This window comes from Bos mutus, chromosome 7 (genome assembly GCF_027580195.1).
Source record: "Bos mutus isolate GX-2022 chromosome 7, NWIPB_WYAK_1.1, whole genome shotgun sequence".
Taxonomy (NCBI): Eukaryota; Metazoa; Chordata; class Mammalia; order Artiodactyla; family Bovidae; genus Bos; species Bos mutus.
Window position 1 is genome coordinate 91884458 of NC_091623.1, and position 25103 is coordinate 91909560.

A 25103-nucleotide genomic window follows, 5' to 3' on the forward strand; every position below is an offset into this window, starting at 1 on the left:
TTTTTTGAAGAATCTCCATACTGTTTTCATTGTGGCTGTACCAATTTTCATTCCCACCAACAGTGCACAAAGGTTCCCTTTTCTTCACATGATATTCACATAGTTTTGAAGCATCCCTCCAAAGATAAACAATCATGAAAAGTTAAAAGGTGGTACCTTTCAAACTGAAAGGTTTCTGAACACTGTTTTGTAACAAACTTATGTCAAACTTAGTATCATCAGCAATGGGATGAAATGACAGTATATGCCCTCTGATGTAAAGCATAGAAAATACAACATCTCCAAGGCAGTACTGATTTCAAAATATTTCATCTGAATTTAACGAAGACACAACGCCCAAATTGAGGGATATGCGGTAAAATGACTTTTTAAGACAATGTCATGAAAAACCGTCAACTATTTTCTTTAAACCGTTCTAGTTCAAAGGAAACTAGAAACACATGACATTTGAATACAATATGCAAAGCTTGATTATATCCTAGATTAAAAAAACAGCCCCAAAGGGCTTTATTGAAACAATGGAAGAAATCAGAATACTGAATACAATACTGGGTAATAGTGTTCATGTTGAATTTGCTGAGTGTGATAACTGTATTTGAAGTCACGTGGCAGAATGCCCTTGTTTGTAAGACATGTTGAGATATTTAGGGATGATATGTTAAAATGTGTGCAACAGCTCACTACAAAATTCAGTGTTTACATACTGTGTTTGTGTGTGTGTCTGTGGTCAGTTGTCTCTGACTTTTCAGTCCATGGAATTTTCCAGGCAAGAATACTAGAATGGGTTGCCATTCTGTCAGCTTTCTTTCTTTTTGCTTTCTCCTCCTTCCCCCGCTTTCCTTCTCATAATGCAGCACAAAACTCAATAGTTTAAAACAACATGACTTCTCACTCATACCTCTGGAGGTAAGATAGGCTGAGATGAGCTGTGCTTGGCTTTAGTATACAGGTTGTGTCTGGTGCTATTCCATCCTCATCCTTGAATCAGTGGGCTATCCAGAAAATGTTCTTACAGACATGGAAGAAGAACAAGAGGGCACTTACTGCAGCAGCATATTTCAAGCCACAGGTTACTCTGTGTATTAGTTTCCTAGGATTGCTACAACAAATTACCACAAACCGGGTGGCTTAAAAAAGCAAACATAAATTCTCTCATAGTTTGGAGGCTGAAAGTCTGAAACTGAGCTGTCAGCAGGGCCCTGCTCCCTCCGAAGACTAGGGAAGGATCCTTACTTACCATTTTCTAGTTTCTGGTTGTTGCCAGTGATCCTTGGCATGCTTTGGCTCATAGCAGCATCAGCCCAGTCTCTCAGCTTCATCATTACATGGCCTTCTTCCCTGTGTGTGTCTGCATGCCTCTAAATCTCTATAAGGATATCAGTCATCAGACTTCGAGTTTACCCTAATTCCATATAAGTTTATCTTAACTTGATGATATCTGAAAAGGTCACATTCACAGATACTAGAGGTTAGGATTTAAACACAGCTTTCTGAAGGATACAATTCAATGCTGCTTGCTAATATCCCATTGGCCAAAGGAACTCATAGGGTCAAGCCCAAAAGTGGAAAATTAAACTAAATCCATTGTGAGGGTTTGGTATAATTCACATGGCCAAATTCAACATCAATGGAGCAGAGAGGTATACGCTTCCCATAGAATTTAACAGGGAGAGTGACTTTTTGAATAATAAATGTGTATATATACATATAATGTATGATATATGTAAATATATAGACATAGGTGTATATATATATATATGAGAAAGTGAACAAATGGAGCTAATTGGTGAATCTAGATGGTTACTTATTATTGCTTATTATGTCAAATATCAACAAGTCCGGACTTAGGTAAGGAGAAGTTGTTTTAAAAAACTATTGTAATACCAGAACTCACTGATCACAAAATCTGCAAATGTCTCACACAGAAAAAAAAAAAGTTTTTAAAAAATAAAATTAGGAAGAGGTGTCTGTATATGTTAGTCACTCAGTCATGTCCAACTCTTTTTGACCCCATGTACTATATAGCCCGCCAGGCTCCTCTATCCATAGAATGCTCCAGGCAAGAACACTGGAGTGGGTAGCCATTTCCTTCTCCAGGGGATCTTCCTGACCCAGGGATCAAACTCAGGTCTCCTGCATTGCAGGCAGATTCTTTACTGTCTAAGCCACCTGGGAAGGGAGAGGTAGGCAGAGCTAACAGTACCTTTGTGTGGGAGTATGGCAAGGGGCAGCAAGCAGACGGTATAATCATGGTGTTGGAACAGGAGTATTTTTCCCTCTATGGTTGATCAATTCTCTGAATGAACCATTAAGGAGGGGATGTCTGTATTTCAGGACTTGAGTTTGGAGATGAGTTAAAGTTCAGGGGCCTAGCAGGAGAAGAGAAGTCTAACTAAAATTTGGTCAAACCAAATTATAGACAACTCTTCTGTAGGTTTAAATTATTTCAAAATAAGATTTTTTAAAAGTTTAAGACTTAGTACTTAGCTACAGTTTTGGAATGCATTTTTTATTCTCCCAAAACATCATGATATTTTACTAGCTGTACTTTGCCCCTCTTTCCAGTAACTAGACTTTGAGTAAAGACCCTATATTACAGCCTAGTAGGCTGTAGATTTATCTGGTCCTAATTTTACCTTCACCGGAAAGAATAAAAACTTCCTTAAAAAAATACCACAATGTTTAAAGGGTCCATAGTTTTTCAGAGGAGAAAGTAAGTAGTTTGTAATTTAATCCCATCAAGCAGATATTAATACATATCCTGGGAACTAACTAAACAAATTAAGATTCAGAGAAATCCAATTAAAGAGCAGCATATTCCTGTATTTCAAGTTGTAAGAATATTTTTAAAATTTATGAGTCTTGAATGAGTTACTTAGAAATTGACTGTATTAAGATTCCTAGGTGGTGACTATAGTTAATAACACTGAATTGTATATTTGAAAACTGCTAAGAGAAAAGGTCTTGTAAGTTTGTTCTTTATTGTGATGAGAACTTTTAACTATGTGTGGTGATGAATGTTAACTAGACGTACTGTGCTGAGCATTTAGGAATATATATGAATCAAGTTGTATACCTTAAACTCATAATGTTGTATCAATTATATCTTAATTTTTAAAAAAAGACTTCTTAGGATGCAGTAAGCTTCTGGTTAATGAGTTAATCACTGGGAGAAATACCTCCCTTTTCAATAAAAACTCTATAGCTATATATTAAATATAAAAATAAACTATATCAACTAAAGATAAGCATGTCTCTTTTTCTTAATTATAAAGAGATACTCAGGACTCATCAGAGAAGGCAATGGCAACCCACTCCAGTACTATCGCCTGGAAAATCCCATGGATGGAGGAGCCTGGTAGGCTGCAGTCCATGAGGTTGCTAAGAGTCAGACATGACTGAGCGACTTCACTTTCACTTTTCACTTTCATGCATTGGAGAAGGAAATGGCAACCCACTCCAGTGTTCTTGCCTGGAGAATCCCAGGGACGGGGGAGCCTGGTGGGCTGCCATCTATGGCGTCGCACAGAGTCAGACATGACAAGCGACTTAGCAGCAGCAGCAGGACTCATAGTTAGAAATAGGAAGAACTACAACAAATCAATAGGAAAAAGACAATCCATGTAAAAAAAAAATGGGCAAGAGAACTGAACAACCCTGCCCCAACCAAAGGTTATCCAGATAACCAAAAATATTCTTAAATAGTGCCCTACTACATCACTAATAATCAGAAATGCAAATTAAGCCTACAATGAGATAGCAAAAATGGTTAAAATTTAAGAAGATTAGTAACGACAAGTATTGGTAGTAAGTAGAATAACTGGAAGTTATCCTGCTGATGAGAGTGTAATTGGTACAAGTTCTTAGAAAGCAGCTTGGCAGTATCAGATAAAGCTGAAGAGAGCAAACCCTGTGACACCAATGCCACTTCTAGGTATCTGCCCCCTCCTTCAAATGTATACACTTGTGTACAAAGTGACATGTATAATGACAAACTTCTATGAACAATGGAACAATAGAATGAGTAAATGAGTTTTTGCTGTATTCATGCTGAAAAAGACAAAAAGCAGTCTGTGACAGTTAGGAGCTAGCCTGATACTCAGAGCCAGGCTGTTGTTCTCATGTTGAACAAAAACAGGTTCACAGAACAACAATATCAGACATGGCTACTCTGTGATGGTGATGGATTAAGAGAAAAACAAGAAGATGCCACAAATAGGCATAAAGGTACATTTTCCAATCCACAAACCTGACCAAGTATTTCTCTATCCTGGCTAATATGAATTACCAACTAAAGTTTTAGCCTCCTCCCATTTTTTTCACTTTCTGCATGAGAATTATTAATATATCCAACAATAAAATTCTTTCTGAGTTACTCCTAATTTTAAAAAACTTTGGTTTTCTTCTGCTTGAGACATTTGCAGATTTTGTGAAGAGTGAGTTCTGTTATTGCAATGGTCTTTTAAAGCAGCTTCTTCTTACCTAAGTCTATATTTGACATAGTCCTACTTCAAACCACCCCCAAATCACCTTTCACACAGTTAAATACCACAAGTCCTGAATTAAGTATCAATGAAAAGGGACCAGATTCTGAAGATTACCTACTGCACTTTTTTTTTTAACATTCTATACACTATATATAGTTGTTTTTGTTTTTCACAAAGGGAATAACGAGCATCAGACAGTGTCAGAAGACAGGTTCTAGTTCTTATATTGCTAGGAGTAGCTGTATGGACTGGGCAAGTGATTTAATCATTTGGGACTTAGTTTTTCATCTATTTAAAAAAAGGGGAGGGACTTACACGGTGGTCCAGTGCCTCAGACTCAGTGCTCCAAACGCAGGGGGGCCGAGGTTAGATCCCTGGTCAGGGAACTAGATTCCACATGCTGCAACTAAGAGTTCGAATCCTGTAACTAAGACCCAATGCAATCATGTAAATATTTTTTAAAAGGGGGTGGGGAGATGGACCTAATTTTTCTGAGGTGCATTCTTAAACATTCTATGATAACTATTAAAGAAACTCTGAACAAATACCTTGCACAATTTCTATTGGGCCATTTTCAATATATGTAAGTAGTCTGTTATTTAATTTCCTCTAAAATCTAAAGCCAAACATTTGTCTTCATTTCGTTTATCTACTATATTATTTGGGAAGCAGATTTACATACTAATTATAAGCATGAATTGTGTCAGACAAAACTAAATTATCTTAATAAATTAATAAAACTTTATTATCTCATATTTACTAGGTAGAGGGCCCTAGGGGAATAACATAACCTCTCAATTTCATCTGTAAAAAGGAAATGTGTACGCTATAGAGTTGTTGATGCAAGGGTTAAATCAGATAATGCATGTGAATTACTTAACACATAACAGTATATAGAAATATACCCAATAAGTACTAATTCCATCATAATCATGAGTAACAAACCAGTTGCTGGTTTTTGAGGATTTGAGCATTTGAGGATTCCAGGGAAAAGAATGGATTTATGCATATCATGAGGCAAGGTGAACAGCTGCCCTATCCAATGTACCTACTGGACCCCAGTTTCCTGAAGGATGATATCTATCTGTCCTCTTTTCTTTTCCTACTAATCATTTCCTCCAAGCCCCCACCCCCACCCAGCTGGTTCAGGCTTCAGAAGACTCTTCGGGATCTTTCTGCCTTTCCCTTGGTCTCCAGGCGCAGTGTGTGGGGTGTGCCCAGTACCTTAACACCTCGCTGTTCGCTGCAGCATCCCCAGCCGGCTGACAGATACGATGACTTCAGCCTTAAGCTCGCTTAACGAGTATCCTCATTGGCTTCCATCCCCAAGGGCTTTTTTTTTTTTTTTCTGAAAGGGAAATGAAAGGTGAGTTTGCTGTTGCTTTGGCAACAAATTTCAACCTCTACCTAATTTTCCAGAATGAGAACATATCTATTAATACATTCGATAGACTGGGGACTGGGGAGTTGAGTTTCTCAACGTAATTTTTCTTCCAAGTTCAAAACAGCTCACCCAGCTCGGTTAGCCTTTGGAGGTGCTGCGGTTAGAGGCTAGCAAAGCCGAGGGCAGCTGTTACCGGAACCTGTTGGCAGAGAAGTTTAAAGTGTACCCGCAACAGGTGGCAGCTGCTGCTGAGTGCGCTTCTGAGAAAAGAATGGCGACTGCATGCAGAAAACTCCTGCAAAGCAGGCAAGTGGAAACTCTTCTCCTTTTCCTGTGCTTATCTGTGGGGGGTGCAGCAACCATTCGCTATTCGGTGGCAGAGGAGATGGAGAGTGGTTCATTTGTAGCTAATGTGGCTAAGGACCTGGGGCTGGAGGTAGGGAAGCTGGCTGCGCGCGGGGCGCGGCTTGTTTCCGAGGGCAATAAACTGCATTTCCGGCTCCACCGCAAAACAGGGGATCTGTTCGTGAAGGAGAAATTGGATCGGGAGTCACTCTGTGGCAAAGCCGACCCATGCGTTCTGCACTTTGAAGTAGTCCTGGTGGAGCCACTGCAGTCCTTTCGCGTGGAGGTCAGGGTATTTGATATCAATGACAATGCCCCGGTTTTCCTAAACAAGGAGCCTCTTTTAAGGATTCCGGAGAGCACCCCCCTGGGTTCACGGTTTCCTCTGCAGAGCGCCCAGGATCTGGACGTCGGCCTCAACGGTCTCCAAAACTACACCCTAAGCGCCAATGAGTATTTCCACCTGCACACCCGCTTCCGCAGCAACGGGCCCAAATATGCCGAACTAGTGCTGGATAAACCCCTGGATAGAGAGGAGCAGCCGGAAGTCAACATGACAATCACAGCTGTGGACGGAGGGTCTCCGCCCAAGTCTGGCACCGCCCACATCCGGGTGGAGGTTCTGGACGTCAATGATCACGTGCCCCAATTCTCTCGACTGGTGTACCGCGCTCAGGTACCGGAAAATAGCGCCAACGGTTCCCTGGTGGCTACGGTGACTGCCACAGACCTGGACGAGGGCTCCAACAAGGAGATAACTTACTCTTTAGCTCAAAACCCAGAAGTAATTCTCCAGACATTTCAGATTCACTCTGAAACTGGAGAGGTTCGACTAAGAGGGCCCCTAGATTTTGAAGCGATTGAAACATACGACATTGACATTCAAGCTACTGATGGAGGAGGCCTCTCTGCCCACAGCAAAGTCCTGGTGGAAGTGGTGGATGTTAATGACAATCCTCCTGAAGTTACAGTCTCCTCTGTATCCAGCCCTCTCCCTGAGGACTCTCCACTACAGACTGTCGTGGCCCTTTTCTCTATCCGAGACCGGGACATTCGAGTGGGAGGAAAAATCACCTGCTTCCTCAAAGAAGACCTTCCCTTTGCAGTCAAACCTACATTCCGGAACTCCTACTCACTGGTCACTGACAGAGGCTTGGATCGGGAGGCGGTCTCTGGCTATAATATCACCCTTGTTGCCATGGATACTGGACCACCCACTCTGTCCTCGGAGACTGTGATAGAGGTGCTAATATCAGACATTAATGACAACCCCCCAGTATTTCAGGAAGATTCCTACATCTTGACTGTTAGAGAAAACAACAGCCCTGCAGTTTTTATTGGCAAAGTCCTTGCTGAGGATCTAGATTTGGGTGAGAATGCCAAAGTAACGTATTCCCTGTTGCCTCCAAAAAGTGGAGATCTATCAGTCTTTGCTTACATCTCCATAAATTCAGACAATGGGAAACTCTATGCACTGAGAACGATGGATTATGAGGCCATTCAACATTTCCAGTTTGTGGTAAAGGCAACTGATGGGGGCTTCCTGTCACTGAGTAGCCAGGTTACTGTCAGAGTGGTTGTCCTGGATGACAATGATAACCGTCCAATGATCCTGTACCCATTGCAAAATGGCACTTTACCCTGCAATGACCTGGTGCCCAGGTCTGCAGAGGCAGGCTACCTGGTGACCAAGGTGGTGGCAGTGGATGGTGACTCGGGTCAAAATTCTTGGCTTTCATATCATCTATTTAAAGCCACTGACCTTGGGTTATTCTCTGTTCAGCAACAAAATGGGGAAATCCGTACATTGCGGCAGGTATCTGAGAGAGACCCCATGATGCAGAAACTGGTCATCCTTGTTCAGGATCATGGCCAACCAGCTCTTTCTACTACTGCCTCACTTAACATTCTCCTGGTAGATGGCTTTTCTGAGCCCTATCTGCAGTTTCGGGATACATTTAAGCATCCTACAAGGGTAAATCCATCCACTAAATATTTAGTCATTTCTCTGGCTGTGCTTTCCTTTCTCTTTCTTCTCTCTGTCACAGTGATCTTCATTATACATATCTGCCAGAAGATTAAACACAGAGAAAAGTTTACAATTCAAGAGCATTTCTATGATGACTGCAATTTCTCTAACAACCTGGTACAAGGAGGAGCCAGTGGACCAATATCGCAGCCTTGTCCCTATGAGATGTGCTCAGCCACTGGCACTAGCAATAGTGAGTTCCGGTTTCTTAAGCGCTTTATGCCCAACTTCCCTTTCCCCCACGGAAATGGAGAGGCAAAAACAGAGGCTGGTTCCAGATTACCACCAGATTCTGATAGGAACAGGTCTCGGGGGTCAGAGGGCCATGCCCAAGTATCTGATGACTATATGTAACCATTACCCATATCTCCTGTGGAAGTTCACTAGTTCTGGCTCTGGAAACACTTAGTTCCATAGAGATACTGTGTTATTTTGCCTTTATGTTATTTTCTATTAGAAAGTTACACATGCTTAGGGGAAGAGAACTAGCTTCTAGTTTTGATGTATCAGAAAGCAGTCAGGTTGAGAAGTAGAAATATAGTTTATCATTATTCAGAAATTTCTAGATTTTTGTCCCTTGAGTAGAGATCATTTCTGAATCAATGTCTTGTACCACCATTCGCAATCATGCAAATGTCTGGTGAATGGTGGTCCTCAATAGATAACTAGATGGGAGGAAGGATAAAGAAGAAGAAAAAGGATTTGCCTTATTTGCAAATATAAAGACAGATATAAGGCTAAAGAGATTCAGTTCAGGAATGTTTGCTAAAATTAAGTTAGATTTCTTAATGGTTGTTGGGGAGCCTTAGGCAAGTCTTATGTCTCTTTATGAATGTCGAGAATGAAAAGTGGATGAGGAAAAAAACAGACTACAAGTAGATCTACAGAAGATATTAAAGGAAAAAGAATTCATTAATACCAATTAAGTGGCCTTAAAAAAAGAAAGATTTTCACCTATTTTCAGAGTTGATCTTAAGCCATTTTTCCCTCTGAGCATGCTGATGTGATGACATACATGGAGACCAAGAAAAAGGTAGTTCCTAGAATATCATTCATAAAATGGAGTAGGGAATCAAATCCAATCTATAAGCTATTTTAAGTTCTCTCATTCTAAACTTAAAAAACTGAAATTCATTTCAAGGATACAATTACCAATTGTGCCTTAACTGTTTAAGAGTTTGCTTTAATGAGTCTTTAGTTATGTACCTTATTTTACATAATGTGTAAACGCAGACCCACAAAGGGTATGTTACGCACACATAAGCACAATATTTGTACCTGGTATTCCAAGGGTAGATAGAGCAATACCTCTAGTTTGGGCAAATAGCTTCAATTACCTATTTAACTTTGAAATGCATATAAATCTACATTTCTACTGGAAATTTCGAGTTACAGCAAAAGTTTTTTAAAAGGATTTAAATTCCTTATGAGATAATTTTAGACTCATAAAACTGCAAGAATAGTATAGAGTTATCATATACTCTTCACCTGGCTTCCCATATAACCATAGCACAGTCAACAAAATTAAGAAATTAACATTGGTACAATTGTATAAACTAAACTACAAATGTTATTCAGATTTTACCCTACTGTCCTTTTTCTTTTAAAGGATCCAATCTAGGATCTCACAATGAATTTAGTTTCTGCCATTCACCATCGTCCCTTAATCTTTTGTCTTTCATGACCTTGAGACTTTTGAAGAGTAATGGTTAGTTATTGTAAAATGTCTCTCAATTTCTTCCAGTTACATTGAGGTATAATTGACATAGCACTGTTTAAGGTATACAGCATATGATTACCACAAGCTTATTGTTAACAAGTATGTCCCTTAACTCGACATTGTCTTTGTTTTCTCATAATTAGATTGTTCTGCATTACTGGGAAGAATATTACAGAAATGATACTGTGACCTTCTCAATCCATCATATCAGGGGGTACATGATGTCAAAATGTCTTATCTGGTAATGTTAATATTTTTGTTACTGTGGTAGAATATTAACCATTTTTAAGTATATAGTTCAGTAATGTTAAAGTGATATCAATCTTGAGCACTTGGTTAAGATAATATCTGTCAACTTTATTTACTATAATGTTACTATTTTTCCTCTTGTAATTAATATGGGGAGAGATACTTTGAAACTACAATGCAAATATAATGTTTCTGCTTTAACTTTTGCCCACTAATTTTAGTATCCATTACTGGCTGTTTCCTGTGGCAATTAATAACTGTGGCAGTGAATGGTGAATTTCTGATTCCTTTTACACTAATTAACTGAAATTCTTTAAAGAATGCTTGTCACTTCTCCTACATTTATATTTTACTCATTTCTTTATATATGGATTCATGGACATTTACTATATTATTTGGACTATAACCCAATGTTACCATTTTATGAGCAAACTCTTATCTGGGATGAAGAGCAGATTTTTAAGCCTGGAATTATCCATATAGAGCACAATTTATTCAAAATGAGTATTTCTTTGTAATACTATGTTACATTATCTTAAAGCAAGCATAAAAATCTTTTAACTTGTTTGTTTATTTATGTTTTAACTCTAAATGAAAATTACATTAACTTGATCTTAAATTTCCATTCGTTATAAAATTATTAAATAGGTATTGGCTATGCAAATTTAAAATTAGACATGTTTATATATTTATAAGCTAAGTATAATAAAGATGTCATTTAAATATAGATTTACATGCTGAAATTAAAATGGAATTGATCTCTTTGGCTTTATTTAATTCTACCAAAGATAAATACATATATTGCTTTCTCTGTGTCAGTGCTTTTTGTTGTTTTAATATTTAAAGATAAATCTGTCTCATTCTCAAAAGCAAAATTTATCTGTATAATTCTCATATATAAAGGTTTATTTTCTACAGAGTTGAATATCAAAGTACATGATTAATCACACATCCTCTTCAGCCTAAAATTTGACCTCATTTCCAAATCTATATAACTTTTTATAATATTATTGAAATATCTGTTGTGTTTATAGAACACTGAAACATAATATTAAAAAGTAAAAGTAACAAGTGTTTTGTTTCAACTGGTGAAGCAAATGTTTTTATGTACCACGCTTTTCTCTAAACAGAGATAATAGATAAAATTTTAAATGCAAACACTAGAAATGAAGCAAACATAGCCACTACAGAAAGATTCCTGAAGTTATTCACTGTACTATGTTTCAGACCTATGGAAGCTGGAATACAAAGACTACATGCTAAACCTTATAGCTAACAGGCTCAATGAAATCAATTGTACTATTTTGGATAAGTACTATTTTGTACTATGTTGGATCAGAAGCCCAAGTCACTATTATAAGACCTGATTCTAGACCATGGCTGGGTGGTCTAGGGATAAATATTGGTGGGGAGAGAAAGGATAGAGAATATACTTTTTAAAACGTACTACTCATAATACAGTTTTTAAAAAGGATACTTATAAAGACGATTTCAGGACTACACCCACAAAATAGATAATTAGTTATGGGAGAAACAAACCATGAGGCTGAAATAAAACTAGATTATATATATATATATACACACACATATATATAAATGATTAGAAATTTTAGAAATAAAACATTAAGTCATGCAATAAAACCTCAGTAGATGGTATAAAATTTAGTATGGGAGTTACTGAAGAACAAATTAGTAAATTTGTATATAACTAAGGGATTCATCAATAACAGAACAAAAAGTAACAAACCACCCAAAACTTAATGGGGGGAGGGATACAGGCCTACCTCTTGAATATGTAAGCGTCAAAAAATCTTGGGCCCAAGTTTTAAACCAGCCACAGAATACACAGAACATAGATTGAAAAAAACCCTAGTATGGGCTCAGTTGATGATACAAAAGAAGAAAATGGAGGGAAAGAAAGAGAAAAGATAGTATTGACTCTGGTTCTTGCCAAGATGGCAAATTAGCATGAGCTGCAGAAATCCTATTTCAAGATTGCAGGTCAAAACATCACCACCCTCTCAACAAAGAAATCCCAAGACCAACTGGTTTAATGGATGAATTCCAAACATTTCAAGAATAATTGTTAATCCTTCTTAAACTCTTTCAAAAAACAGAGAACATTTCCAAATTTACTTTATGAGGCCAACATCACCCTGATACCAAAGCCAGACAAAGACACAAGAAAACCGCAAGTCAATATCCCTGGATGAATATAGATACAAATATCCTCAATGAAATACTAGCAGACCAAATTTAATAGCATATTAAAATATACAACATGACCAAATGGAATTTATCGCTGGGTTGCAAAGATGCTTCAACATATGCAAATGAATGTGATATAGTACCTAAACAGAAAGAAGAACAAAATCACAAGATCATCCTGATAAGATCGCAGAGGCCTACAATGTGCTCAGTGACCCATGAAAGCACAAAATCTTCAACTGCTGAGGGGTGGGAGGCTTGTAGGGCGGTGGCCCCAGCGGCAGGAGCAGAAGCAGTACTAATGGTACCTCCTTCAGCTACACATTCCACGGAGACCCTCATGCCATGTTTGCTGAGTTCTTCGGTGGCCAAAATCCCTTTGATACCTTTTTTGGGCAGCACAATGGGGAGGAAGGCATGGACATCGATGACCTGTTCTCCGGCTTCCCTATGGGCATGGGTGGCTTCATCAACATGAACTTTAGCCGCTCCTGTCCTGCCCATGAGCCCACCCAAAAGAAACAAGATCCCTCTGTCACCCATGACCTTAGGGTCTCACTTGAAGAGGTCTATAGCAGCTGTAACGAGAAGATGAAAATCTCTCATACGTGGCTGAACCCCGACAGAAAGAGCATCCACAATGAAGATAAAATCTTGACCATGGAAGTGAAGCAAGGGTGGAAAGAAGGGACCAAAATCACCTTCCCCAAGGAAGGAGACCAGACTTCCAACAACATTTCAGCCGGTATCGTCTTTGTCTTAAAGGACAAACCACACAATATCTTTGAGAGAGATGGCTCTGATGTCATCAGGATCAGCCTTTGGGAGGCTTTGTGTGGCTGTACAGTCAGTGTCCTCACTATGGACATTAGGACCATACCCGTTGTGTTCAAAGATGTCATCAGGCTTGGCATGCAGCGAAAAGTTCCCAGAGAAGCCCACCCTCTCCCCAAGGTGCCCAAGAAACATGGGGACCCCGTTGTTGAGTTTGAAGTGATCTTTCTGGAAAGGATTCCCCAGATGTCAAGAACCATTCTTGAGCAGCTTCTTCCATTATAGTCAACCCGTGTTGACCAAGGACTGACCAGGGACCATTTCAGAGCTCAAGGATTTCTGGACCATTCCACCAGCTGCGGACCTGAAGGAGGGCTCAGGGATGGCTTTTGTACTACTGAATGTTTTCCAGAGAATATATTATAATCCTTCAAAAAAAAGAAATCACATGATCATCCTAACAGAGGCAGACAAAGTATTTGACAAAATTTAACACCCTTTCAGGATAAAAGCTCTCAACAAATTAGGTATATATAAGGAACTATCCTCAGAACAATGAAGGCCATATAGTAACTAACATCATAAAGCCCAAAACTAACATCATACAAAATGATGAAAAGTTGAAAGGTCTTCTAAGATCTAGAATAAGGCAAAGATAAAGATGTCCACTCTCAGCACTTCTATTCAATATAGTACTGGGAGTCCTAGCCAAGACCATTAGGTAAGAAAAAGAAATTAAAAAAAATTAAATCAGATAGAAAAAAGTAAAATTATTTGCAGATGGCATGATCTTACACACAGAAAACCCTAGAGACTCCACATTAAAAAACTGTTGCTGCTGCTGCTAAGTCGCTTCAGTCGTGTCTGACTCAGTGCGACCCCATAGATGGCAGCCCACCAGGCTCCCTGTCCCAGGGATTCTCCAGGCAAGAACACTGGAGTGGGTTGCCATTTCCCTCTCCAAAACAGGAAAGTGAAAAGTGAAAGTGAAGTCGCTCAGTCGCTTACGACTCCCAGCGACCCCATGGACTGCAGCCTACCAGGCTCCTCCATCCATGGGACTCTCCATGCAAGAGTACTGGAGTGGGTTGCCACTGCCCTCTCCAAAAAAAAAAAAACAAAACTGTTAGAACAAGTGAAATCAGTAAAGTTGCAGGATACAAAATCAGTGTACAAAAATCAGTTGCATTTCTATGCACTAACAACAAAGTATCCAAACAGGAAATGAAGACAACAATACATTAGTAGAAAAAATAATAAAATACTTAGAAGTAAACTAACAAGGAGGTGAAAGACTTGACACTGGATAACTATAAAGCATAACTGGAAAAAAATGCAAATGGAAAAGATCTTGTGCTTACGTATAGGAACATTAACATTGTTAAAATGTCTGTTCTACCTAGAGCAATCTACAGATTTAGTATAGATCTATCAAAATCCTAATGGCATTTTTTTTCAAAAATAAATGCTAAAATTAACAGAACCACAAAAGACCCCAGATAGCCAAAGCAATTTTAAGCAAGAAAAATAAAGCTGGAGGCATCACATTTCCTTATTTCAAAATACAGTTCAAAGTCACAGTAATAGAAACAATATGGCACTGGTATAAAAACAGATGAATTAACCAACCAAACAAAATAGAGAGCCCAGAAATAGAACTACTCATATATGGTCAGTTGATCTTTGACAAGTGTGCCAAGAATACTCAGTGGGGAAAGGACAGTGTCTTCAATAAATGGTGTTAGGAAAACTGGATATCCACATGCAAAACAATGATATTGGGACCTTATACCATTAAAAAAAATTACCTCAAAATGGGTAAAGATGTAAATGTAAGAACTGAACAAGAACTCCTAGAAGAAAACCTAGAGAAAAGCTTCGACAATTTCTTGGATATAATACCAAAAGCAGAGGCGGTTTGGGGACTTGAATCATAAACAGTTCACTACATTGATAAAACTTTCCCTAAATGACAGGAGTGGCTCACTGTGATTTATGCTGAAAACCTTTCGTTTTTAGAGCCAGGTAGAGGGCTCTACCAGGGCCCAGTAAAACACCCTAGTCTCTGAGTTTCTAATGAGCTTCTCTAGCAGAGAGCATTTCCCACTTGTTGTCATAGTTCATCACTTGGAGGAATCAAATGTGACCTGTGTAACTCCACAGGGAGAGAATTTTTAGATGCTTGTGCCTGCTTTCCTCCAGACTTCGCCCATGTCCCTTTACCCTTTGATTTAGCTTTGTACTTTTTTGTTCTAATATCTCTTGTTATTGTTTAGTCACTAAGTCATGTCCAACTTTTTTGTGACCCCATGGACTGTAGCCCACTAGGCTCCTCTGTCCATGGGATTTCCCAGGCAAGAATATTGGAGTGGGTTGCCATTTCCTTCTCCAAGGGATGTTCCCCAGGAATCGAACCCTTGTCTCCAGCATTGGCAGGCAAATTCTTTACTGCTGAGCCACCAGCGAAGGTCCTGTGAGACTCCTCCTAGCAAATCAAAGCTGGGGGTGATCTTGTGGATGCCTGATGTACCCCTCAACTCATTTTATGATACTAAAACTTGTCTAGAAAAAAAGAGAAGCTATTTCCCAATATCATTATCAACAGATACAAAAATTCTAAATAAAATATTGGCAAAACCAATCCCAATTTCTTGGTCACTCTACCCCCTCCTACTGACTCTCTCCCTCCACCATTCCCAACCACCCTTTTTTTAAACTGATTGATGGAATGACTGAACTGAGAAAATAGCAATGATTAAACATTAGACACCAGGTTTCTCTGGTGGTTCAGTGGTAAGGAGTTCGCCTACTAATGTGGGAGATACGGGTTTGATCCCTGGTCCAGGAGGATTCCACATGCCCCAGAGCAGCTGATCCCGTGTGCCACAACTATTGAGCCTGTGCTCTAGAGCCCAGGAGTCATAACTACTGAGCCTATGTGTCACAATTTCTGTGGCCTCCACGCCCTAGAGCCCATGCTCTGCAACAAGACATCACAATGAGAAGCCCACGCAACACAACTAGAGATCAGCCCTTGCTTGAAGCAACTAGAGAAAAGCCCATGCAGCAACGAAGACCCAGTGTAGCCAAAAATAAAATATAATGTAAAAAATTAGACTATAAGATTTCAACTTATAGTCAAAGATGGAATAAACATACTTTCCCCTATATTTCTTGATGAGTACAACTAAAAACCTTTCAAACTCTATGTCAAACAAACATAAGGAAAATCCAAAAGAGAAGAGAGAAGAGGGCAGACCAGCTATGAACTGGAACAACAACACAGACATGAGTTTCTTACTTTCTCCCCACCATGTATCTCACACTTGGAGTTTAAGATGCTGCTGCTGCTAAGTCACTTCAGTCGTGTCCAACTCTGTGCGACTCCATAGATGGCAGCCCACCAGGCTTCCCTGTCCCTGGGATTCTCCAGGCAAGAACACTGGAGTGGGTTGCCATTTCCTTCTCCAATGCATGAAAGTGAAAAGTGAAAGTGAAGTCGCTCAGTCGTGTCCGACTCTAGCGACCCCATGGACTGCTAGCAATCCAGAAATGTCAATCAGTTCAGTTCAGTCGCTCAGTCATGTCCGACTCTTTGCGACCCCATGAACCGCAGCATGCCAGGCCTCCCTGTCTATCACCAACTCCCAGCGTCCACCCAAACCCATGTCCATCGAGTCGGTGATGCCATCCAACCATCTCATCCTCTGTCATCCCCTTCTCTTCTGCCCTCAGTCTTTCCAAGCATCAGGGTCTTTTCAAATGAGTCAGCTCTTCGCATGAGGTGGCCAAAGTACTGGAGTTTCCACCTCAGCATCAGTCCTTCCAGTGAACACCCAGGACTGATCTCCTTTAGGATGGACTGGTTGGATTTCCTTGCAGTCCAAGGGACTCTCAAGAGTCTTCTCCACCACCACAGTTCAAAAACATCAATTCTTCGGCGCTCAGCTTTCTTCACAGTCCAACTCTCACATCCATACATGACCACTGGAAAAACTATAGCCTTGACTAGATGGACCTTTGTTGACAAAGTAATGTCTCTGCTTTTTAGTATGCTGTCTAGATTGGATATAACTTTCCTTCCAAGGAGTAAGCATCTTTTAATTTCATGGCTGCAGTCACCATCTGCAGTGATTTTGGAGCTCAGAAAAATAAAAGTCAGCCACAGACAAAAAAAAAAAAATACCCTCAAAAAATAAACACACACACACTACTCCCTGTCTAAGGAATCAGCAAAAGGGAGGCCTAGCAAAACAAAACTTTTAGAAAGTAATTACTCTGGACAAACATGATAGAAAAAAGTATGTAGCTCCCCTACTGCCCATGCCAGCAAAGCTGAGTGGAAAGATTTGTCTTTCACACACTTGTGTAACAAGCCTCCCCTGCCTGCCATGGAGAAAGTGTGGGAAGCTGGAACTCCCACCCATTCATAGTAATGAGGAGCCCACCTCTTCAGATGTCAACAGAGGCCAAGTGGGGAACCTGGACTTCCACCACTCCATGGCAGTAATGAGTCAGCTTTCTCTCTCCCTCTACCAGAGCAATGTCTGAGAAAGCCAGTTAATACAGAAAGTTTAAATTAAATCTAGAGTCTCAGAATATAGTAAGAGCAGAATTATACTCTTCTCAAATGCTTACAGAACTTATACCAAAACAGACTATATCCTGGGTCATAAAACAAACCTCAACAAATTTAAAAGAATTAAAATGATACAGAAGTTGCTCTGCTACATTATGGATGCAAATTAGAAATAAATAATAGGATAAGATGAAAAATTCCAGGACAGCTGCAAACTAGCAAACATCTTAATAATTTATAGGTCAAGGAGTAAGTCTCAAGGGAAGCCTTAAAATGCACTGAACTGAATGAAAATAAAAGCATATCAAAACTGTGGAAAACAGCTAGAACTGTGCTAAGAAGGAAATTTATAATACTAAATTCATATATCTGGATAGAGGAAAAGTCTCAAATGAAAAAACCAAGGAAGACTGGCCAAGATGGAAGGGCAGAAAGACCATGAGCTCACCTCCTCTCACAGGCACACCAAAATCACAACTATCTCCAGAACAACCAATTGATGAAAAAGACTGGAATCTATCAAAAAGATTTTCTACAACTAAAGACAAAGAAGGAACCACAACAAGATGAGTAAGAGGTGGGTAGACTTGCGACATAGTCAAGGCCATACTCCTGGGTGGGTGGCCCACAAACTGAAGAACAGTTACATTGCAGAGGTTCTCTCAAAGGAGTGAGAGATCTCAGCCCCATGTCTTGGCTCCCCAGCTTAGGGCCTGTAGCAGGAAGATAAGCATTTGGCTTTGAAGGCCAGGAGTCCTTACATTTAAGGAGTCCCAGAGAGATGGGGAAATAGAGATTCCCCTCTTCAAGTGTTAATCACTCAGTCATGTCCAACTGTTTGTGATCCCATGGGCTGTATAGTCCACCACACTCCTCTGTCCATGGGATTTCCCAGGCAAGAATACTGGAGTGGGTTGCCATTTCCTTCTCCAGGGGATCTTCCTGGCCCAGGGATCTAACGTGAGTCTCCTGCATTGCTGGAAGATTTTTTACTGTCTGAGCTACCAGAGATGAAGCCTCTTCCCTCTTAAAGGGTACACTCAAAATCTCATATGCTCTATCTAGTACCCAGGGCAGAAGCGGTAATTTGAGAGGAGCCTGGGTTAGACCCACCTGCTGATCGTGGAGAGTTTCTTGGAGAGACCAGAGGCGACTACAGTTCACCCTGGGGACACAGACACTGGCGGAAGCCATTCAGGGGAGCTCCTTCTACCACGAAGACACTGGTCCTGGCAAGCATCATTGTGGAATTCTCCCTTTAGCTCTTGCACTTGCACCAAGACCTGCTCCCCTTCTCCAACGGCAGATAATGCCAGTGTTGGGATGACTCAGGCCAAGAAACCACCTGGGTGGACACACAGCCACACCCATCAGCAGACAGGCTGCCTTAAGACCCCCTGCACCACGGTCACCTCTGCACATGGCCCTGTCCACCGAGGGCCCAGCACTCAGTTCTAACCACCAGCCAGCATGCAACAGTCCCAGAATCCCCTGGTCCCTGGTCTTGCCCTCCAGGGAGCCGGCTCTAGCCTCTAGACCCGTCTCACCAACCAGGGAACAGATAGCAGACTCAAGAAACCACAGTCCCCCAGCCTGAGAACCTAGCCTACCTATTAGCATGCTAGATCCTGCCCTGAGACCAGCTGGGTCACAGTTTTTTTCCACTAGCAGGCCAATACAAACTTCAGGATACCCAGGATTTTGTATCCAACTGTGTCAGGAAACTACCCCCATCCCCAGCAGCAATCAAACACCAGCTCTGGCCCCCGGGTCCTACAGCCAGACTCCAGGACCTGCCTCTGCCCACCAGTAGGCCAGCACTAACCCCAGGATCTGGCTTCACCCACCAATTTGCAGTCAGCAGCAAATCCAGTCTTCTAAAACCTGAGTCTGCCTACCAGTGAGCCATCGTAAGCCCTAGGACTCCCCGGGGCTCTGCAGTCAGCCACTTTGTGACCCAGTCCTACCAATCAGTAGCCAGCAGCCTTTGCATAAGGCAGGGTCTGGCAACCAGTTGGACTGGAGACCAATCAAACTCACCATACTACCCCCACAGACTACCACAACTGAAAGATTCACATAGCTATCACAGGAAAACCCCTAGAGCATACAGCTTGGGTGGCAAGAGGGGTGTGTGCTCCTGGGACACACAGGACATCTCCTATATAAGGTCACTTCACCAAGGTTGAGAAATATAACCTACCAAATACATAAGAAAATAAAAACATCAATTTAGGCAAAATGCAGTGACAGAGAAACATGTTACAGAGAAAGGAATAAGATTAAAAACCCAGGAGAAGAACTAAGTGAAGTAAAGGTAAGAAATCTACCCAAAAAGAAGTTCAGGGTAATGATGGTAAAGATGATCAGAGAACTCACAAGAAGAATGGATGCACAGAGTGAGAAGTTAGAGGTTTTTAACAAGGAATTAGAAAATATAAAGAACAACCAAACAGATCAAAAATACAATAACTGAAATGAAAAATACAGTAGAAGGAATAAACAGACTAAATGATATAGAGGAACAGGTCAGCAAGGTTAAGCAGAGTAGTGAAAATCACTGATTCTGAACAAAGGGAAAAAAAAGAATAAAAAGAAATGAAAACAATTTAAAAGACCTTTGACACAAGGCCAAGCATTCACATTATAGGGGTCCCAAAAGGAGAAGAAAGAAAGGGGCTGAGAACATATTTGAAGAGATAATAGCTGAAAATTTCCCTAACTGGGAAAGAAAACAGACATCCAAGTCCAGAAGGGGCAGAGAGTTTTGTACAGGACTAACCCAAAGAGGAACACACACCAAGACACTAAAAAAGAATAAAACAAATAATAATAACAAATAAATAAGACATAAAATAAAAATAAATAAAACAAAAATTAAAGCTAAAGAGTATTAAAAACAGCAAAGGAAAAGCAGCAAATAACTCTCATGGGGGACTCTCATAAGGCTATTGGCTGATTTTTCAGCAGGAACTGAAGGGAGTGGCATGATATATTTAAAGTGATGAAAGAGAAAAATCTACAACCCAGAACACTCTATCAGCAAGGCTCTCTTTCAGAGCTGATGGAGAGATCAAAAGCTTTAAAGACAAACAAAAGCTAGGAGCTTTAAAGACAAATAAAAGCCACAATCAAACCAGCTTAGTGAGAAATGTTAGAGGAACTTCTGAGTAAAAAATAAAAAGCCACAACTAGAAACATGAAATTACAAAATAAAAGAGCTCATCAGTAAAGGCAAACATACAGAAAAAGTATCATCCTTGCATAAAGTTAGTAGGAGGGAATTAAAAAAAAAAGTAGTAAAACCAAATATACCAACAATAAGCAGGTAAGGAATACACAAAACAATTAGATAAAGGAAAAACAATAATCCCAAGAGGAGAGTACAAATGCAGAGTTGTTCAAATGCAATTGAAAATAGGAGATTGGCAACTTAAAAGAACCACGGATAAATATACGAATTGCTTTATAAAAACCTCACTGTAACAAAAAACCAAAAATCTATAAGATACAGACACAAAAGAAAAAAATCCAAACATGACACTAAAGACAGTCATCAAATCACAAGAGAACAAAAGAAAGGAAAAAAAAAAAAACCCTAGGAAAGGTAATTCAAAACAATTAACAAAAGGACAATAAGCGCACAAAATTCAACATAAAAAAGCCCTCAAAACTAAAAACCATTCAAAAAATGAGTAGAAGGCCAAAAGACATTTCTTAAAACACACAAATAATCAAAATGCACATGAAAAGATGCTCAACTTTGTTAGACAAATGCAAATCAAAATTACAATCAAGTACCAACTCACACTGGTTATAATGGCCATCAATAAAAAGACTATAAACAACAAGTGCTGAAGACAGTATGGGAAAAAATCCTCCTACACTCTTGGTGGGAATGTAAATTGTTGCAGCCACTATGGAAAACGCTATGCAGATTCCTCAAAAATGTACAGAGTTACCACACGATCCAGCAATTCCACTCCTGAACATATATCCAAAGGAGACTCATTCAAAGAGATACATGTACTATGTTCACAGCAGCACTACTCACCATAGCCAAGGAGATAACCTAAATGTCCAGTGACAGATGAATGAATCAAAAAGATGTGATATATAAATGCAACGGACAACTACTCACCAACAACAAGTGAAATAATGCCATCTGCAGCAACATGAATAGACCTACAGATTATCATCCTCGTAAATGAAGTCAGAAAGACAAATACCATATGCTATTACTTACAGATGGTAAGTAAAATGACAGAATGAACTTATCTACCAAACAGAAACAGACTCACAGACATAGAAAACAGACCTGAGGTTGCCATGGGGCAGAGGGACTGGAAGAGGGATGGAGTGGGAGTTTGGGATTAGCAGGTGCAAACTGCTAGGGAATGGATGAACAACTAGGTCTTACTATACAGAACAAGGATCCTTTGACAAACTGTAATTAAAAAGAATATGAAAAAAAATCTATATACTTGTAAAACTAAATCACTTGTGCTATACTGCAGAAATTAACACAACAATGTAGACCAACTATACTTTTTTTTTTTTCAACTATACTTTTTAATTGGAGGCTAATTACTTTACAATATTGTGGTGGTTTTGGCCATACATCACATGAATCAGCCATGGGCGTACACGTGTTCCCCATCCTGAACCCCCCTCCTACCTCCCTCCCCATCCCATCCCCCAGGGTCATCCCAGTGCACCAGCCCTGAGCACCCTGTCTCATGCATCGACCTGGACTGGCGATCTAGTTCACATATGATAATACACATGTTTCAATGCTATTCTCTCAAATCATCCCACCCTTGCCTTCTCCCACAGAGTCCAAAATTATCAAAAAACGCAGATGGGCTAGGGACAAAAACAGACATATATACATCAGAGGAACAGAAAAAGGAGTACAAAGCTAAATCCAAAGACCCATGGTTAATTAACCTTTGATGAAGGAGGCAAGTAGATACAATGGAGAAAAAGGCAGTTCCTTTGACAAATGGTACTAGGAACGCAGGACAACCACAGGAAAATTAATGAAGCTAGAAATGCCCTCCAACCATGGACAAAATAAACTCAAAATGGCTTAAAGACTTAATTGTAAGAAATGATACCATAAAAATCCTAGAAGAGAACATAGGAAAAACATTCTCTAGCATAAATTGTTGCTGTATTTTTTTACCAGTTTCCCAAAGAAAAAAGAAATAAAAGCAAACATAAACAAAAACAGATCGACTTTATAAGCTCTTCTACAGCAAAAACAAGCGAAAACCAAACCAACCAACAAAATGGGAGAAGATATTTCCAAACAATGTGACTGAAAAGGCCTTAATTTCTAAAATATATACATTGCTCATGAATAAAATTCAATGTAAAAAAGAAATCAAACAACCCAATGAAAAAAGGGCAGAAGACCTGAAGATATATTTTTCCAAAGATGACATCTAGATGCCTAATAACATCCACTACACACAAGAAAGATGTTCAACATTGATGAATACAAAAGAAATATGTGTGAAAACTACAATGAGGCATCACCTCAATCAACCAGAATGGCCATCATTAAAAAGGCCACAAGTACCAAATGCTGGAGAGGGTATGGAGAAAAGGGAACACTCCTGCACTGATGGGAATGGAAATTGGCTTAAAAGTAGTTACTGTTTGATCCAGTAATCCCACTTCTGGGCATATATCCAGACAAAACTATCATTAAAAGAGAAACCTGCATCCCTATATTCACAGCAGCACTCTTTACAATACCCAAGACATGAAAACAACCCTAAATGTCCATTGACAGGTGAATGGATCAAGAAGATGAGGTACATACATACAATGAACTACAACTAGACCATGAAAAGGAATGAAATAATGCTATCTGCAGCAACATGGATGGACTGAGAGATCGCTAAATGAAGAAAGAAAAAGACAAATATATGATATCACTTACCTGTGGAGTCACAAATGTGACAGAAATGAACTTATCTACAAAACAGAAACTGAGTCAGAACAAAGAACAGACCTGTGGTTGCCAAGGGGAGATTTGTGGGGAAGAAGTGGGTTGAGAGTTTGGGATTAGCAGATGCAAACTATTACACAGAGAATAAACAGTAAGGTCCTCCGGTGTAGCACACAGACTACATTATATTAAACTTGTGATATAAAATAATGGAAAAGAACACAAAAAAGAATGTATAGCTATATCTATATTTCAATCATGCACTGTTCAGTAGAAATGTAAACATTGTAACACAACTATACTTCAATAAAATAAATGGAAAAAAAAAAAAAAACCAAGAAACCAAAGTGTGGTAATGGCACAAAAAAAGACATACAGATTAATGGAATAAAACAAAGAGCCCAGAAATAAGTCCACACACTGACAGTCAATTAATCTTTGATGAAGAATGCAAGTATATACTATGGAGAAAAGATAGGCTCATCAGCAAGTGGTATTGGGAAAGTCGAGCCATATGTAAATCAATGAAATTACAATACTCCCAACCTTACACAAAAAGAAACACAAAAAGAAAAATGAAAGCAAAAATAAACAAAGGGCCTAATCAACTTCCTAAGCTTTGAAGAGCACAGGAAACCATCAACAAAACAAAAGGACAATCTAGGGAATGGGAGAAAATATTTGAAAATTACAGGAACAACAAGGACTTAGTTTGAAAAAGAAAGACACAGATAAACAATTTAAAAAACCCACTGAAAAAAAAGAGCAGGAGACCTAAATAGACATTTTTCCAAAGAAGATCTATTTTTCCAGTTGACCTATTGACACATGTAAATTGGTGAAGCCTCTATGAAAAACATTGTGTAGTTTCCACATGCAAAAAAAAAAAAAAAAAAACAAAAGAACTGCCACAGGATCCAGCAATTCTACTCCTGGGCATCAGTTCAGTTGCTCAGTCATGTCCAACTCTTTGTGACCCCATGAACCGCAGTAGGCCAGGCTTCCCTGTGCATCACCAACTCCCGGAGTCCACCCTAACCCATTTCCATTGAGTCAGTGATGCCATCCAACCATCTCATCCTCTGTCATCCCCTTCTCCTCCTGCCCTCAATCTTTCCCAGCATCAGGGTCTTTTCAAATGAGTCAGCTCTTCGTATCAGGTGGCCAAAGTATTGGAGTTGCAGCTTCAAAATCAGTCCTACCAATGAACACCCAGGACTGGTCTCCTTTAGGATGAACTGGTTGGATCTCCTTGCAGTCCAAGGGACTCTCAAGAGTCTTCTCCATCACCACAGTTCAAAAGCATCAATTCTTCGGCGCTCAGCTTTCTTCTCAGTCCAATTCTCATATCCATACATGACCACTG

General features: G+C 39.7%; 1 protein-coding gene and 1 pseudogene across 1 annotated transcript; both read left to right on the top strand.

Annotated features, from left to right (window-relative positions):
• Positions 1–5989: 5989 nt before the first annotated feature.
• On the top strand, positions 5990–8915 carry PCDHB1 (protocadherin beta 1). Its single transcript, XM_005900215.2, has one exon. It carries the CDS (start codon positions 6143–6145, stop codon positions 8597–8599), a length of 2457 nt encoding a protein of 818 aa, XP_005900277.2. The 5' UTR covers positions 5990–6142; the 3' UTR covers positions 8600–8915.
• A 3837-nt stretch (positions 8916–12752) lies between these two features.
• LOC102273918 (dnaJ homolog subfamily B member 1 pseudogene) lies at positions 12753–13481 on the top strand (annotated as a pseudogene).
• Positions 13482–25103: the final 11622 nt, after the last annotated feature.